The sequence below is a fragment of the Rhea americana genome, unplaced genomic scaffold, assembly GCF_003343005.1.
Source record: "Rhea americana isolate MKP2758 unplaced genomic scaffold, rheAme1 scaffold_1, whole genome shotgun sequence".
Lineage (NCBI taxonomy): Eukaryota > Metazoa > Chordata > Aves > Rheiformes > Rheidae > Rhea > Rhea americana.
Window position 1 is genome coordinate 10,968,819 of NW_028185038.1, and position 16,537 is coordinate 10,985,355.

Genomic DNA, 16,537 nt, shown 5'->3' on the forward strand with positions numbered 1-16,537 from the left:
TCTGAGTCTCTAAGTGACAAGCTAATTAGAGGGGCATGCCAGGCTGGTCCTTGGCTAGACTGCAAAAAGCTCACTTTGCAGCTGTCCACGGAGAAATCTACAACCTGACACTTGAAATTTAGCTGCACTTACCCGAAAGACTGTCATTTCTTCCAGCAAGACTTCCTCTAAGTCATGCCAAGTCTCCTTAGGAATTGAAACCACTTTAAGAACTGTTCCAATATCTTGAAAAGAAAAAAAAAAGAAAAAAAATACATATACTTAGGTGCTTAATAAGTATACCTCGATTTCAGAGCAACCAGAGGTCCTTGGTATTTTGTAATATGCAATTATTTCACATATAGAGATTATGAAGCTATATGTCACTCAGCGCTGGTTGTTCAAAATACCAACTGATATTTAAAATAATCTAGAAAAGCACCGACTTTCAGCAGGACTTTGCACTGAAATCTTTTAATTATCAAAACTCAGCAAAAGCAAGCAGAAGAGAAATACTGCTTCAGTAGTTAAAGAAAGAAGAGGACTCAAGCATTACTTAAGCGGCAACATGAAACGTCAGACGTTCACCCAGCCATGCTTAGTGTCCAGTTTGAAGGATGAAGTTTGTCATTCTTGCGTTAAAACGCATGTGAAGCTGCTGTTAGAAGGCTCGGGATGGATGCAGAAACATCTGGCGAATGTTGTCGGACATTTGAAGCTACTATATCTCCCAAGCACACGCGATATTCCCCGTGTCAGACAAAGTATCTAAGAGCTATACGGCCCGTAAGGCATCTGTGTGTTAGACACTAGTCTCCACTGAGGGTAAGAAGCAGCACAGCTTGTATCTTCTGCTTAGGAACAGGTGTGTGCCAGTATTTTAACACTTTCTCCTTTCACATTAATGGGAGTTTTGTGATTGGCTTTAACATTAACAAGCCCCAGGCTCAAAATGTGAGACTTCGTTTTTGTGTATGTGTTTTGTGACTTAAGATTGTCTCTGTTTTAAAGCTTCTGTGCTTGTGATATATATTTATTTTTTCATGTGCAGAACTTTGGGAGTAGAAAAAAAGGAAAAAAAAATCATTTCTCTGTTGCTGCACACCACTGTAGACTCCCTGAAATGGGAACAACTCTGGATGTGATTTTTCTTTCTAATTAGCTAAGCGTAGCACCATGCAAGTATATCACAGAAGTTACAGCCACATCCCTGAGGATATTTCATGCTGTGCATTTAGTACCATTAATAGCTTAGGAAAATATAAGGCATTTTAAAATGAATAGAAGTATCAAAGTAACAGAACTAACTATGAAGGCCAACATTCTCAAAACAAGAATCCAAGTGTAACTGCACAGAATCAAAACATTTTCATGGGTATAAATGAGTTGAAATTGCTGATAAGAAACCTCAGACTTTTCATTTCTATATTGAAAATACAGACTGAATTGAAATCTATTACACTGTATCAAAATGTCATTTGCTATGTATGTGGTGAGTTTTATCTTAAATTCTATTGGTTTAATACAAAAAACCTGTTATTTCCACTTTTCTTATCTGAATTTGGATAAAAAATATTCTGGAAATCTTAGAATATCCTGTAGAGCACAGATTTTCACTTTTTCTATCTGTCCCCTCCTTAAGCAGGTGTTGGTTTCTAAGTGTGTATTATTGAGAATTTAAAAAGAAGTGTTTTTTTCCATAAAATATCTACAGTTATCTTTAATTAGGCCCATATTGATTCTATTTTAAAAATAAAAACCAGTTCTTTCTTAAAAAAAAAAGAAAGAAAAAACTCTTTTTTTCTATTTAGACAGTTGCATAAACAAATTAAGCTAGAAAAGATACCAGATAAGTTGTTTTGTCAGTGGTTTACGTTATGGTTACTGCTAGTAATTAAATATATTTAATTCAAGAAGTAGTCACAACACTTCAGAAGAAAATGCAATATAAACTTGAAAATGAATAAAAATGACAAAAGAAAAAAAATCCACATTTCTGCAACAGAATAATTCAGAACAACAGAGAGTGTTTTTAATGTTTGTCATAATGGATGGATGCATTTCGTTAATTATCTTGAGCCCAATTTGATGACCGTGGTTTTGAGGAAAATATCCTGTAAGAGCTATAAGGAAAACTTTGATCTAATAAATATAACAGTTTTGCAATATACCATGACTGTGTTCTGTCACCAGTCACAGGCTATGGATGCTGTCTTCCAGAAATATAGGTGGAATTTTGATAAAATAAAGCAAGTGAAACTGTAGAATCTGAGTGGGGCGCTGAGCAGGCGTGGGTTCCCAACATTATACTGTTTCCAAAAAATGTTTGTCTTCTAAGACGCTCCTGCAGCTACGACGGTTGTTTGGCGCTAGAGAAAGCCTCTGAGGTCAAAGACACAGTACGCTAATCACGACGGCGGCTCTGATGGGGCCGCAGGTACCAAAGCGGAGCTTTATCTGAGTTCCAGATCAAGTCGTACGGAGTAATATTTCAAACAACTTCACACAAACGGAATCAGGCTTCTCCTTTAGGATCAATAGGCTCCGGTAAGTAAGATAAGATTACTGTTATTAATTTGCTTTACTGACAGATGTACCTTGACTGTGCCAAGCGAGCCCAAACAGCAGACACTGAGGATATGCACTAAGTGGATATTTTAAATCCTGCTCCTTATCATACATTTTCCAACATTCCAGTACAATTTTATTTTCGCTGTGAAGTAAGCTAAGCACTCTGCTACAATCACAGTGGGAAAGAAACTGCTTGGCTGGAGATTTCACCCACAGGAAAAGAAAATGCGACCACACTAGAGGAGCTATTAATTATGCTGTGTTCAATTATCATCACAGGAAAAAAATAAAGTACTTCTTTAACATATTGAAGTTCAGCAGCATGTGGGAATAATGTAGATTGCTGCAGTGGCAATGGGAAAATACAGGGAGGTGTATCTAATCTGATGCAACAGACCTACACAGAAAAAGCCAGTCATACCCCAGAGGGCTACGTTCTGGCCTTGCCACAAGTCCTGATGGACGAGTAGGGAACTAGAGCCCCTTATGTCCTACTCTGTCCTCTGTTTGGGGAAGACGCAGTCTGCATCGACTGTGTATCTGCTCCGGGTTACTCCTACTTTGAGCAGCGGTGGTTCAGGGTGCAGCGCGGACAGGGCCTCCGATCTGCCTCCTTTCCTTTTGCAGCAGGGTGGAAGATGCCCCTTCCTCATTCTGAAAATCGCAATGAGGATAACGAGCTCAAAAGACTACGAGCACGTTTCGTCTCCTTGCGCCCAGGCCTGGGTGTCCTGGCTCGGACGCTAGCCCCCTGCGGAGGTAAGCTCCTGCTGGAAAAAGAGCAGTTTCTATTGACAAGTGCAATGTTGCAAGAAATAACAACACTGTGCACTTATGAAGCTGTGCTTTTTGGTGCTGAAATCTTTTTTGGCAAGTGCAAGTAATAACATTTCAATACTTTTCTTACAATTCTTGGGCACAAATAGCAGCAGTGTTGGATGGGATCCAGAGCACTTACCATGCGCCTGAATTTTAGAGGTTTAGCAAATTAAATGAGGCTCCCAGTCCTAAACTCAAGGGTAAGAGCTAGATACCACTGAGGCATCTACAGAGGGACACCTTGCCTGAGTGATTACATAAGAAACACTGTACATAATGATAACTTTCTATAAGTTATAGATCAGTTCTATACAAGTCATCTGTACTCCCTGAAGACAGGCAGCAACTTCTACACAACTGGTTATCTTACGCTAACTGAGGTCTCTAAGAAGACAGAATGAATCTCTCTCTGGAGGTGCTACTCTCTCCAACCTGAAGAAGCCAGTGCATCCTTCCTAGACTGGATGCCAAACTTTGGTGAGATAAATGCCACCTATTGTGCTTAAAATGTAGACTTAAACCAGTTGCTTAGTTCTAGTGGACTAGAACCTACCCAGAATGCAGAAAAGCTTATTTTGTCACACTTCAGCCAAGGGGAGTATTGCTATTAAATTTTTTATGGGCTGAATCAGGTCATGGAAGACTTATTGAAAGGCATAAAACACTGCCAATGGTAAGATGGCATTAAACTCACTAGTACTGCTCAGTGGTGGAAAAAACGTGTTGTGTGAAACTACTTACCAATGTTTTACACAAGAACATGCTGTAAAACTGGTATTTAATAACTCAGCTCGCAGCTTCCATGAGCTGGAACATTTTTTGCCAAGCTGCATTTCCTGCAGTAAATGTTCTGAATTGCTGCACATGCAGCACGTTTGGCAAATAAAGCTTCATCAGCTTTCAGTTTACTCATAATATATTTCAGGCATCAGCATAAAAGAGACCTTGAGATGTACCGTTTTGGAAATCTGACCCTAAGTCTAGAGCACCAACACTGTACTTAAAGTAAGTCAGAAATTGGACTGTTATAAGACAGACAGCCAAACAGATAATTTTTGGTCCAAGATTGAAAAAGAACAATGTTTTTTTTTGCTTGTTTGTTTGTTTTGACTTAGAATCACAGAATCATAGAATCAGTAAGGTTGGAAGGGACCTCTGGAGATCACCTAGTCCAACCTCCCTGCTCAAGCAGGGTCACCTATAACATGGTGGACAGGGTTGCATCCAGGTGGACCTTGAAGATCTCCAGAGAAGAAGGAGACTCCACAACCTCTCTGGGCAACCTGTGCCAGTGCTCCGTCACTCTCACAGGGATAAAATTCCCCCTCATGCTCAGCCAGAACTTCCTGTGCTTCAATTTCTGCTCATTGCCTCTTGTCCTGTCACACGGGGCAACTGAAAAGAGTTTGGCCCTGTCCCCTTGACACCCTCCCTTCAGGTACTTGTACACATTGATCAGATCCCCCCTCAGTCTTCTCTTCCCCAGGCTGAAGAGGCCCAGCTCTCGCAGCTGTTCCTCACAGGGCAGATGCTCCAGACCTCTGATCATCTTCACAGCCCTACGCTGGACTCTCTCCAGTAGCTCCATGTCTTTCTTGTCCAGGGGAGCCCAGAATTGGACACAGGACTCAAGATGAGGCCTCCCCAGGGCTGAGCAGAGGGGCAGGATCACCTCCCTCGACCTGCTGGCAACACTCTTCCTAATGCACCCCAGGAGACCATTGGCCTTCCCGGCCACAAGGGCACATTGCTGGCTCATGGTCAACTTGTCATCCAGCAGCACTCCCAGGTCCTACTCTGCAGAGCTGCTCTCCAGAAGGTCAGCCCCCACCTTGTACTGGTGCCTAGGGTTATTTCTCCCTAGGTGCAGGACTCTGCACTTGCCCTTGTTGAACCTCACGAGGTTCCTCTCTGCCCAGCTCTCCAGCCTGTCCAGGTCTCTCTGAATGGCAGCACAGCCCTCAGATGTATCAGTCATTCCTCCCGGCTTGGTATCATCATCAAACTTGCTGAGGAGGCACTCTGTCCCCTCATCCAGGTCATTGATGAAGAATCTACCCAGTCAGTCATTACATCAGAGAAGGCTATCAGATTGGTTAAGCAGGATTTCCCCTTGGTGAATCCATGCTCGCTATTCCTGATCACCTTCTTTTCCTCCATATGCTTGGAGATGACATCCAGAATGAGCTGTTCCATCACCTTTCCAGGGATGGAGGTGAGGCTGACTGGCCTATTGTTGCCTGGGTCCTCCTTCTAGCCCTTTTTGAAGAATGGAGTGACATTGGCTTTCTTCTAGTCCTCAGGCACCTCTCCAGTTCTCCAGGACTTTTCATGATGCCAATGTCTAGTTGCTAGCAATTATGTTCAATAAATATTTGAAATGCTTTTACTCAATGTAACATCATCCAACTAATGCAAAATCATCAAAGGTGAAGGAGCAGATCCACCAATTGCTAAGCAGTATAGTTCTTCTGAAGACACTGGATGTAAGCACGTGTACCTCAGCTAATTTCTGTCTACTGTCATTTCTTGTTATTACCTTTCTGGAAAGTTGCCTTCTCTGAATGCATATTTCTACTTTTGATAACATGCCAAAGCTCTGTAATCCTGCAAATGCTTTTGAAAGGATGTTATGTTTCTATTTGAGTACCAATCTTTTTTAAAACACTGTATCTGCCAGATATCTGCATCTTAAGCAAAATGATGACTCTTCTGGCTAAAGAGCTGGGTGGGCATCTTAAGGCAATACTTGAAATACTTGGAAGGCACACAAGACATTTGCCATACCTGGAAACTTGCCTCATTCATGTTAATACCTCTTATGAAGTATTTCAAAATAAGTACCTGAAAACCTGCATTTTAATACTGAATTATAATTAATAGGACAAGATATTTCTAATAAAGTTCCATAATAACAGAAGTTGAAAACAGAGAGGTTTGATCTTACTCCAGTTGGCAAAGCTCCTAAAGAGTGAAGCCGTGCAGGCCATAGCTTGAACCTGTAACAGAGAATCCTTATGCAACACAAAGGGCTCCCCCCACACACACAGTTTTGAGTCTTGCCCCAAATTTCCACACATATACACTGGAACATAAATCAGTGGTCTCTATTTCAGATTATGAAATTTTATCTCATTTATGCCTCTGTAATGCACCCCGTGCATATTCAAGAATTCTCACCTGTGCCAATGAACATCACATCGTATTGGCCATCCTCTGCATCAACTCGATCTACGACTATCTGAGTGAACTGGTAATCCACATCTGTTTTGATCATGATTGGACGGTTGTTAATAGGGAACACTGGGTTGTACATGGCGGGATGACTTCTTGCAAATGTTATAACTTCATCAGGGAGATCCTTAGTAGAATCAAAGCCTCCAAAGGTTTTACTGGGACACTGAGAATGAAAAAGAGAATTTTATTATTGACCAAAACATTAGAAATACATTTCATTGCAATCATCCCAACTTCTTTAGTCTATAATAAAGTATGGCATGGGATCTAATTGTTTCATGATAGGTAGCAACAATTAATTCTGCCACTAATGTCTCTGTTATATTTATTTATTTATCTATCTAGTCTGGATTTAAATCAGTATAGTTAACAGCACAGAAATTATCATCATGTTTCTTACTATCATACAGTGAAAATGGATTTTCAGTAATTTACTGATTAGCATTAATCTTTAATTGGCAGAAGAAAGAAACCTTGAATTTTCTAGAATCATTCTTTACAAGACTAGCAAGTTCAGTATTTGTTTATCTACACCACAGAAAATTAATTAACCAGGCTACCACCCTGGTTTCAAAGTATTCTCTTTTGAGGTTGACCGTAAATCAATCCTTCTCCTAGGTTGTTGAATCAAATCCTTAACTGCCAGGAAAATTCCCTGTTCTGCTGACTTTTCAGACTCCTAATTGTCTCAACATACCTGTGTCATCCATGTAGCTCTGATAACATGGATCCTGTTACACTAAATTATGTCTACAGATATTCTAATTTGAGCAGTTAGGAAACAGTTTGGCTAAATGTACCGTATTATTTACATCTACACGAGCTACACACCCTGGGGTCCTTTATCTTAAACGGAGAGGAAAGGCACAATTTATCTCACCTTAAGTAAGTCAGTAAGTGTAAAGTAAGTCAAACGAATCATGTCCCAAGTGTCTCTTTTCCCTCACTGATTCTAAAGAAAGCCCCGTGGGACCAGCAGCTGCTGGTAGCTATTGTCGCTACGTACGGTTAGGTGAGATTGCGCTCTCTGAAATACGTCCTGGCGAGCTCTCTGTATCCTTTACAGTCCTGTACTGCACAGTAATGGAAGATTTACAGTGCCCACTTGCGATTAAGCTGTTTCTGGTCTCTGTGAAGTAACACAACAAAGTGTCCCTTTGCCACCTTCTGTGGTCACGAGTGGGTCATTCTGCTCCATCTCTATAATCTGGGACACCTGCCATCTTTCGCCCACTATGAGCAAAAGCTGAGGCTGAGAAGGGATGAAGAGATAGCACCATGGCTTGACATCCATGAAAACACTCCTTCTCCATCACCTACTGCAGTTCCCTATGGGGAGACTCCAGGACTGTGGTGTACTATCACTATTTGCCCTTGTCTTTTTTACAGCATTTCTAAGTATTTTATGCACAAGTAGATGTTACTTCAAAGTAAGTATTATTAAATAGTAGAATGGATGAGGTAAATGAGCCACAACGACATTAAATCACTAGTCTAAAGATACAGAGCAAAGAACTTAGTGTCGCTAACTGTTAATCTTTTCTTAGATACCTATTTCAGACATATGCAACTGCGAAACCCACTTGACAGTAATTATGTCCACAGCATTTGAACCTAAAATATAAACTGTGCTAAAATGCTCTAGATAATTTGCCTTTTATTTACACATATAGAATATCTAGCAAATTAAAAACCTAGAGGACAACATGTTATTAAGCAAGAACTCAAGCCTTGCAGGATGCTCCGCAGAAGAAATCGATTGTCTTTGCTATCACCTTGATCCAGATTATTAATAATTCATCAGAAATGAAATTAAAAAATCAATGTCATCAAAAAGAGTAGCTGATATCTGCAGCAGAGGGACACTGAAGCACACAGATATATAAGGTGTAAATTGTCCCTTTTTGACATATTTGTAAGTAAGCAAATTCCAGCATTCCACTCCATTACATGGCACAGAAGGGAGGATGGAAGGGAGGGAGGGAGGAAAGACCTTTTGATTAATATATGTGGAGCAGAATGAACAAAAATAAGAAAAGTTAGTCACTTACTTTACTGGGTCAATTTTTTTCAGTCTTGATTCTTGATCTTTCATACTGAAATATTATCCAGATATAATCAGATAGGCTTTTCATAATCGTTTACCAAGCCATAGTTTGTCTTAAAATTTGTGTTTAAAATTTGGTGCTTCACATCTGGATTAATATTCTAACTATAGTTCAATACTAATTACTCAGATTAATTAAATAATGATTAGATAATTTATGTAAAGTGCTTTAAGCAGAAAAATCACTACATAAATACTAAGTATTGTTAATTGCAGCTGGGCAAACACTGAAAAATAGGAAATGAATATTCATTTCAAATTTAAAATAAATGCATTTCAGCTGTGTTTCAATTGCTTGGATATTTACTTTCTGGGTCATTTGCTAACAAAGGATTATACTGGCAGCAATGTTGACCAAGATGTATTTTATGCAGAAAAAAACCACATAAAACTAGCATTAGTTTCCATGTATTTAAATGAGAAAACTGATTCTGAGGGCTGGACTACTGTTTGGATGCTTTACTTCTGTGAGTATAAAGAATGACAGTAATTTTGGGTCTCTGTGTTTAAAGCTTATTACCTGGACTAGACTGTGGCTCACATTCATCCCACCATCATGGGCACCATCAGACCATGTGATTTAGCCTACTAACTGCCTGCAGGAGAATCTCAGCCCACATAAAGTCTGAGTCGTTCTCAGGAGAAAAGTCCTCTCATGTCACAAAGCCGGGACACAAAATGAAGACATTATCTTTGTTGCTAATGACAAGTTTGCTTTTGATATTAGTTGGTGCAGCTCAAGCAAATGGGCCAAGCACCAGAGCTCATGTTTATATACCTGACTGATCCCACTGATATCAAGAAAACAAACTATTCTGGTGCCTTAAGTTAGGCATGAATATGAATAACTTGATAAAGTTGAGAGAAATGAGCCCTATCTTGAATATAAGTGGAGTTAAAAGAGTTCTTGCATTCCACTGCCCTTCAGTATGCTGTGTAGTGTATTTGCTCAGTTAAGAAAAAATAGCTAGGATACATCCTCACTGATCTATTAACGAATTCAACATAATAAATCCAAAGCCATTCACTTTGATAACAGTAGGAGCAAAAGATGCTTTGCTCATAACTGAAGATAGATGCTTGGTACCATAAAGTAGAGAAAATTTGGCTTCTGCATTCACCAAAAATCAAATATGAATTTCTAAGAAGAGATGATGTATATATATAAGGAATCTCCCCTCCTCTCCCAAATAATGTTTAAGTAAGAAGAAAGAAAAAAGAAAAGAAAAGAGAAGAAAAGAGAAGAGAAGAGAAGAAAAAAGAGAAGAGAAGAGAAGAGAAGAGAAGAGAAGAGAAGAGAAGAGAAGAGAAGAGAAGAGAAGAGAAGAGAAGAGAAGAGAAGAGAAGAGAAGAGNGAGAAGAGAAGAGAAGAGAAGAGAAGAGAAGAGAAGAGAAGAGAAGAGAAGAGAAGAGAAGAGAAGAGAAGAGAAGAGAAGAGAAGAGAAGAGAATGTTCTATAGAGTTTAAAAGGAAAAATTCTGGCAGCTTCTTTGTAAAACATAAAGGCAGATGAAGTGAGGCTGATGTAGAACTGTTTACAAAGATTTTTGAGTTTTCAAAAGAACTATTAATTTTCCTTCTCTTTACTCATACTGGGCAAGTCACCAGATGCTCAAGAAGTTTATTGGCATCTCACCTACGAAATTCCTCAGATAATTCAGCACTGTAAAAGTACAGTCAGATCTGGAAGTGAATCACTGTAAGAAGCTCAGGTTTTATTTTTCTCTTCCCTTTCCCTGTTTTTTGAAAAGGAAGCCACAAGACTGGCATCTAAAAGAACTTCAAAAATCTTTCTCCTTTGTTCTCAACAGATCTTCAAAGACATCAAAAATGAATTAGATTTTATCACTTTAGAAACAAAAAGCTCAGTTTCAATCAGAAACATCTCTTATTTTAAAACTCAGTTTTATCTTATTAATACAAGAAAATGATTTCAGCAACTACCAGAAAAAAAAAAAGGCACTTCTAAGTGGTAGACATCAGGATTAGTCACTGGCAGTGAGTTGGGAGAAACTGCTGGCCTCAGCTGCTCCTTTATTAACATCATCTGTAGTAAGATGTCCTCCATGCCCTACATGATGCAACTGCAGGATCATGGGCATCCTGGGATCATGTTCACCCTTAGATATGGAAAAAACTTATAGTGAAATCTGAATATCTTTTCACTTTACTTGTGAATGTCAGTACAAATACTTTTAGTGAAATTCTAAGTGTAAAATCCATCCTGAGAAGGTAGCTAGAAAAAGCACATGCATCACTTAATTATATTTTGCTACTTTGGTAAAAGATTTGGTGGTTTAGGCCATTGGCTTAGGAGCTGAATTTGGGACCCTGCTTTTCAGCTTGCTATACAAGCAACACAAAGAATATCTACTTATTCACATTTTACAAAGAAACGTAAACAATACTTTTCTTCTTTTCCTGACATTTCAGCATTAACTATAGAGATTCGTGAAAAAAAAAGTTCAGCACCACATGAGGAAACAAATCTCTCTTGATGCTGCAGAGCTTGGGTTTTAACACTGGAAAAAATTAGGAATCCCTTTAGCAGTCATATAGAGGGAGAGAGGAGTACTGTATAATCCAGTTGCCAGGCAGCCGTTATTCTCTTTTATGTAGGAAAACATAATTTTTATTAAGCTAATCATATATATTGTCTAACTGTTGGAAATTAGTTGAAAGAACAGCTGAAAGAAAGTTAAAAGAATTAGTTTGAAGGAGCAATTTCAAAATACCAAACAAAAATAAAAATTCTGTGATTTAAAAAGTATCTAAGATATTCTTTTTTTTTTCAGCCTTACATTTAAGAATACTCTGTAAAGAATGTTATGGGCAGATGTATATATATATATATATACATGTGTGTTTGTGTGTGTGTGTGTGTGTGTGTGTGTACACGTACATACATGCATCTCTCTCTCTCTATATATGGATTGAATCCTCAGCAATGATATTCCATGGTTTAAATGGGCCAAGTCTATTTATACCTGTTGAGGAACTATCTCAATATACATAAATAATGCACATATATTTTTTTTTCATAAGCGCCCTGTCTTCTTAGACTAGTGGCAATGTTAGAGACAGTAAAATACTTCTAGAACCTCATGGCATCAGTAGCTGGGAAGCTGCAGATATGGGTGTCTGATAGCACTGATGTTTTAGTCATTTATGAATCAGAAATAAAGACAAAAGTCAAAACACAAATTTAAAGGAAAAAAAAATGTGAGTGGAAGTCATTACAGTCATTCTATCATCCACGGCAGAAATATCTGTCTTTTGTACCGAATTCAATGGTGAGAACAATTGCGTATTTATTAACAACGAGGCAGATGCTCGGCTTTGTATTCATTCTCAGTAAGAATGGCTCAGTCAATAACGGGAACAAATGCAAACTCCGAAGACAGAATAATGCAGAGTGATTTATTAAATGTTTGACCTTCAGCAAAGCCCTTCAGCCACTGCTTAAACTTCCCCTGAAGTTCATATGAATGACCAAATGAAAGTCCAAATGAAGCTACTAGCTACTTCTGAAGCTTCATGCTTTAGAAGAAATCAGTAAATTCTGGACCTGGGGAAACTGCTGATTTTCCCTTACGCCATTCTGTCTGCACCACTATCTCTTTCTGTTTCTTTCTTGGATCTCAGCTCAAGGACTGTGTAATGTGTGAAAATATTTTCCAGAGTTTTCTCCTCTGAGATTACTAGGTTTCTGAGGGTACTCACAGTTCCTGGCCGTGGGTACGGCACTCGCCCTTGGTACGGGATCCACTGGTAGTTGGGGCCGTCTCTGTGCGCGTAGGGACCGAGGAACACCCTCCTCACGTCTGTCATGCTGTACATACACACCGCCGAGCCCTTGAAGATATTACTAAAAAGCAGGGGAGGAGAAATCAAGTTAAGTTCTTTAAATTATCTGTCAGTTGAATCAAGTAGGAGAGCTGTGGGAATAGCAGCTTGTTGCTTTCTAATTTATTACATGTGCTGATTATCAAAACTCTGACATGCTCTCAGAGCAATCCTAACTCACCTCCTGCGAAAGTTCAGCAGCACTGATATGATCTCCCAGATATTTTGCTAAGCATCTGGCTGCTGCTATTCCACTATTTAAAACATATTGTCCCCACAGGGCCAGAGCCCCAACCTGAGTAAAAGTCAACAGGCCTGTCTCTAGGGCATGATTCGGTTCTTTGCTTCACATTTTTTCTTTTTTCTTTCTTTTATTTTCCTTTTTTTTTTTTTTTTTTAAAGTATTGTTTCTCGTCATTTGGGCAGCACACATGCAAACTGCAGTGTTGTTTCTTACCTTGAGATTTCTTAGTGGAGACAGTCAGTACTTGCAAATGGCCCTCTTCTATGCACAGTTATCTTTAGAAACATTCTTTCTACTTAAAAACTAAAATCTTTGTCCTTCATAGATAAATGCAGCAATGCTCTCCACCACTCACACTGCAGACCTTTCTCAGATCAAGTATAATTTTGTTCTTTGGGAAAGCACAGGGCAACCAAAACATTCAAGTCACAATTAGGTACAGTTAAAAGTAATATAACTTTGAAAGGTTTTTAAATTTTCCAGATTTCAACAATAATTTTACTTTTTTGGTAATATTTTTTAGTAATAATTTACTAATACCTTGCTGATTAGCCAGTTTTCCACAAAAGAGTTTTTCACTTTTATCCCTCCCCCACATAAGCAATATCGAAGCCTTGCATTATTTTTCCAGGTCTGTGTGGGAAGGGCCGCAATTTCTGATCTCCACTATTAAAGGCCAATTCAAAGGCAGGAACAGCCGGAGGAACTGATAGTCTTTGTGATTACTTGGTTGAGAGTGATGATGTACGTTGCTCACAAGAAAAGAAAGCTAATTCATTACTGCTTACCACCACTGACTTTTCAGTTCAAAGGTTAAGAAAATTGTGTTTCTTAAAAACATTTTTAACAAAGAGACCTCTCTAAAACAAGCAGCCACCCAAGTTTCCATGCAAGTAAAATGATACATTCTGTACCTGGAAGTTGTAAACACTCCATAGACTATTGGATTTTTAGGGTCTTTTGAGTTCATTAGAAATACATCCTCTGTAACAATAACAAGAGAGGAAAAAGAAAGAAGAAGTTAATTTCTGTATTAGCAACACTAGAAAACGTTTCCGTATTCAAAGCTACCACTTACGTAGTTCATCAAAGTGTGTGTCAATGCCGTTGGGTCCTGGCACAGAACAAATCAGACGTGCTTTCAGGAAAGTTGTCCATTTGTTAACAAGGCTCCTGTGTCCACCAAAGTCATTCTAATAATAAAAGTATTCTGCATTAACATCTTGTAATAGTCTGCTTGAAACTTCAACTGAATACAGACAAAATACCTTAAATAATCAAAAGATGCTCGTTATAGAACACATGGAAAAGAATTCAAACTTTACATAAGAAAAATATTGTTTTCAAAAACATAATTCAGAATCACTTTTCTTTTATGTGGTATCACTACACAGTTTATATTATCACTGGATAGTTTACATCATTTTGAAAACAAAGTTTTCCCTAAGGTTTCTTCAGGTTTCCCATCCAGCCACATTCTAACAAGGTTTAAGGGGTTTATTATGCTTAACTGGGTAGCAACAAAGGAGAAATACAAGTTACATATGAAGAAAGCATATAAAAATGCCAGAATGGTGGGATCATAGCTGCAAAACTTGCAGCAAAAGCACAACAAGGACTCCGCACATATGGGGTAATTGGTCTTCAAGCAGCTATGTCCGGACTTGAGATAAATTGAAATTGTGCCTATGGATTAACATGAAATTTTACTGTAAACACTATAGTTGCCAAAGCTATATAACATTTATGAATGTCACCTAATTCTTAGAGACCTTTTTAAAGTCTATCAGAAAGATATTTGGATGTTTATCAGGGCGGATGGATGAATCAATCTGGAATCATTAAGTCTTCTGAATTGTTGCCCATTTATAGAACTTAGCTTAAACAACTATTTTTTAAATCTTCCTTTGCCTCTGTTTAAAAAGTTTTTCATTAGTGTGGGAATAGAAAGGTATTAACATTCCTCTGAAAAGTAAATTCTTCAAATATTTCCGGTCTACCCGGAAATATCATATTTCCTGTAAAAGACTGTCTTTTTCAGACACATTCTGAGCTTCAAAAAATGGTTTTTCAAATTAAATATCACAGTTAGTGAAACTTCCCAAACAGAGGAGAACAGAATAGCGCACCTGGGTGTGTCTCATCCCATAACTATTTTTCACTTTGCATGATCACTGCTTCATTACAGTGCCACTGTTGGTATAGATTAGTTTACAGGCAACAAAATGCAATTACTAAAATCATGTTCAAGGGTCCAAGAATCTTCAGTCTCACACAATAAAGGCACCAGTTTACCTTACAGATCTGCCCTATTCTGGCATGAGTGGCTTTTCCAGTGTGTTCTCCATCAATTGCATTTTCACGGAAGAAGAAGTAGATTTTGTCATCTTCTGGGTTGTCGCTCTCTGGTATCAGGCGAACACTAATAAATCTAGGATCTGGGAAAACAATGTCATTGCGCATGTTACTGTTCCACGAATAAGATCAGTTGCCTTCCTTACACGAACAAATTGTGACTTTGCTTGACTAATTGTGACTTTGCCAATATTCTGTATGTACGCTTTATTCTATATATACCACTATACTACATGACAAATATGCCCATATTAGGTACATTATAGCACGAGTACATATAAGAGAGATTCCTCTTATTTCTTTGTCATAATTAACTCTGCTTTCAGAAATAGACCCCCAGGCTAGAAAAGTATGATCAGGCCAAAAGAACTAAAAAGTGTCATCTCAAACCCCAAACCTCAGTTCCCCATGTTCCCGCACGACACAAATCACCATCTTACATATTTTTTGCTCTGCATTAGCTTACAGGCAAGCCATGTCAACACACACTAGCATTCATTTGTAGCTCATCTAGCCAATACACTTTTGTTTGATACTGTTTCCTTCCAAACTATCCTTCTCCTGGGAAAACCCAACATTTTTTATTTTGTTTTCAGAAGAGAAGTATAGTGGTGAATTTCTGTGGGGGGGGAAAAAAAACTCTTCAAGAATGTTGAAATATTATGTCTTGTCTTATTCTTTTTTAGATTGTTTTTGCAGAAAATTTTTGTTTCCTAACAATTATGGTGACACCATTATTTGAGGATGAAGAAGAAATATCATCAAATGAAAATACATAAAATTAAGACTAACTGTTTATGTAAAAATAATGGTAAGAAATTTTGAGAAAGAAATCTGTATAAATCATAACAGTAAGTCCAATGGTGAATCAGACTCATCACTTTAAGTTAAAGAGATACTTTAGATGCTATCTTTCACTATATTTGGAAAAAAGACGACATATCTAATAGATTTATCAATCTGTTTTACAATGAGTTTACATCCTGCTTGGATAATTAACTGTGAACTATATTTAACTACTCATAGCCCTGTTCCTACCTAAAATTACAAGCTGTTTTAGTGTATTGTGCTAGCCTCTTTTCGGCTTATGTAGCAAGTTTATTGCTACATAGTCACGGAAATAGTGAACTCCATTTTGTTCTGCCAGTCTATACTTGTTGTCCCATTAAATTCATTGACTTATTAAGAGGTTAATGCTTGAAACCAGCCTATTTTGGTATATTAATATATATGCATGTATGTGTTTAGATGCAGCTATTATAGAGGCCTAAAAATATACAGTATATATACACTAGCGTGTGTACATGGGTGTGTTTGTGTGTGTGTGTGTATATACATATATATATATATATATATATATATATATATATATATACACA

General features: G+C 38.1%; 1 protein-coding gene across 2 annotated transcripts in view; it reads right to left on the bottom strand.

The window, feature by feature from the left end:
• SEMA3A (semaphorin 3A) overlaps nt 1-16,537 on the bottom strand; it is a 170,463-nt gene that overhangs the window by 21,562 nt on the left and 132,364 nt on the right. For both annotated transcript variants that reach the window (XM_085298929.1, XM_085298938.1), the window contains exons 8-13: nt 15,099-15,241; nt 13,882-13,996; nt 13,718-13,787; nt 12,437-12,581; nt 6,550-6,769; nt 133-224 (exon numbers count right to left, since the gene is read on the bottom strand). In XM_085298929.1, the coding sequence (XP_085155055.1) occupies nt 133-224; nt 6,550-6,769; nt 12,437-12,581; nt 13,718-13,787; nt 13,882-13,996; nt 15,099-15,241 (785 nt within the window). The remainder of the gene's footprint in view (nt 1-132; nt 225-6,549; nt 6,770-12,436; nt 12,582-13,717; nt 13,788-13,881; nt 13,997-15,098; nt 15,242-16,537) is intronic.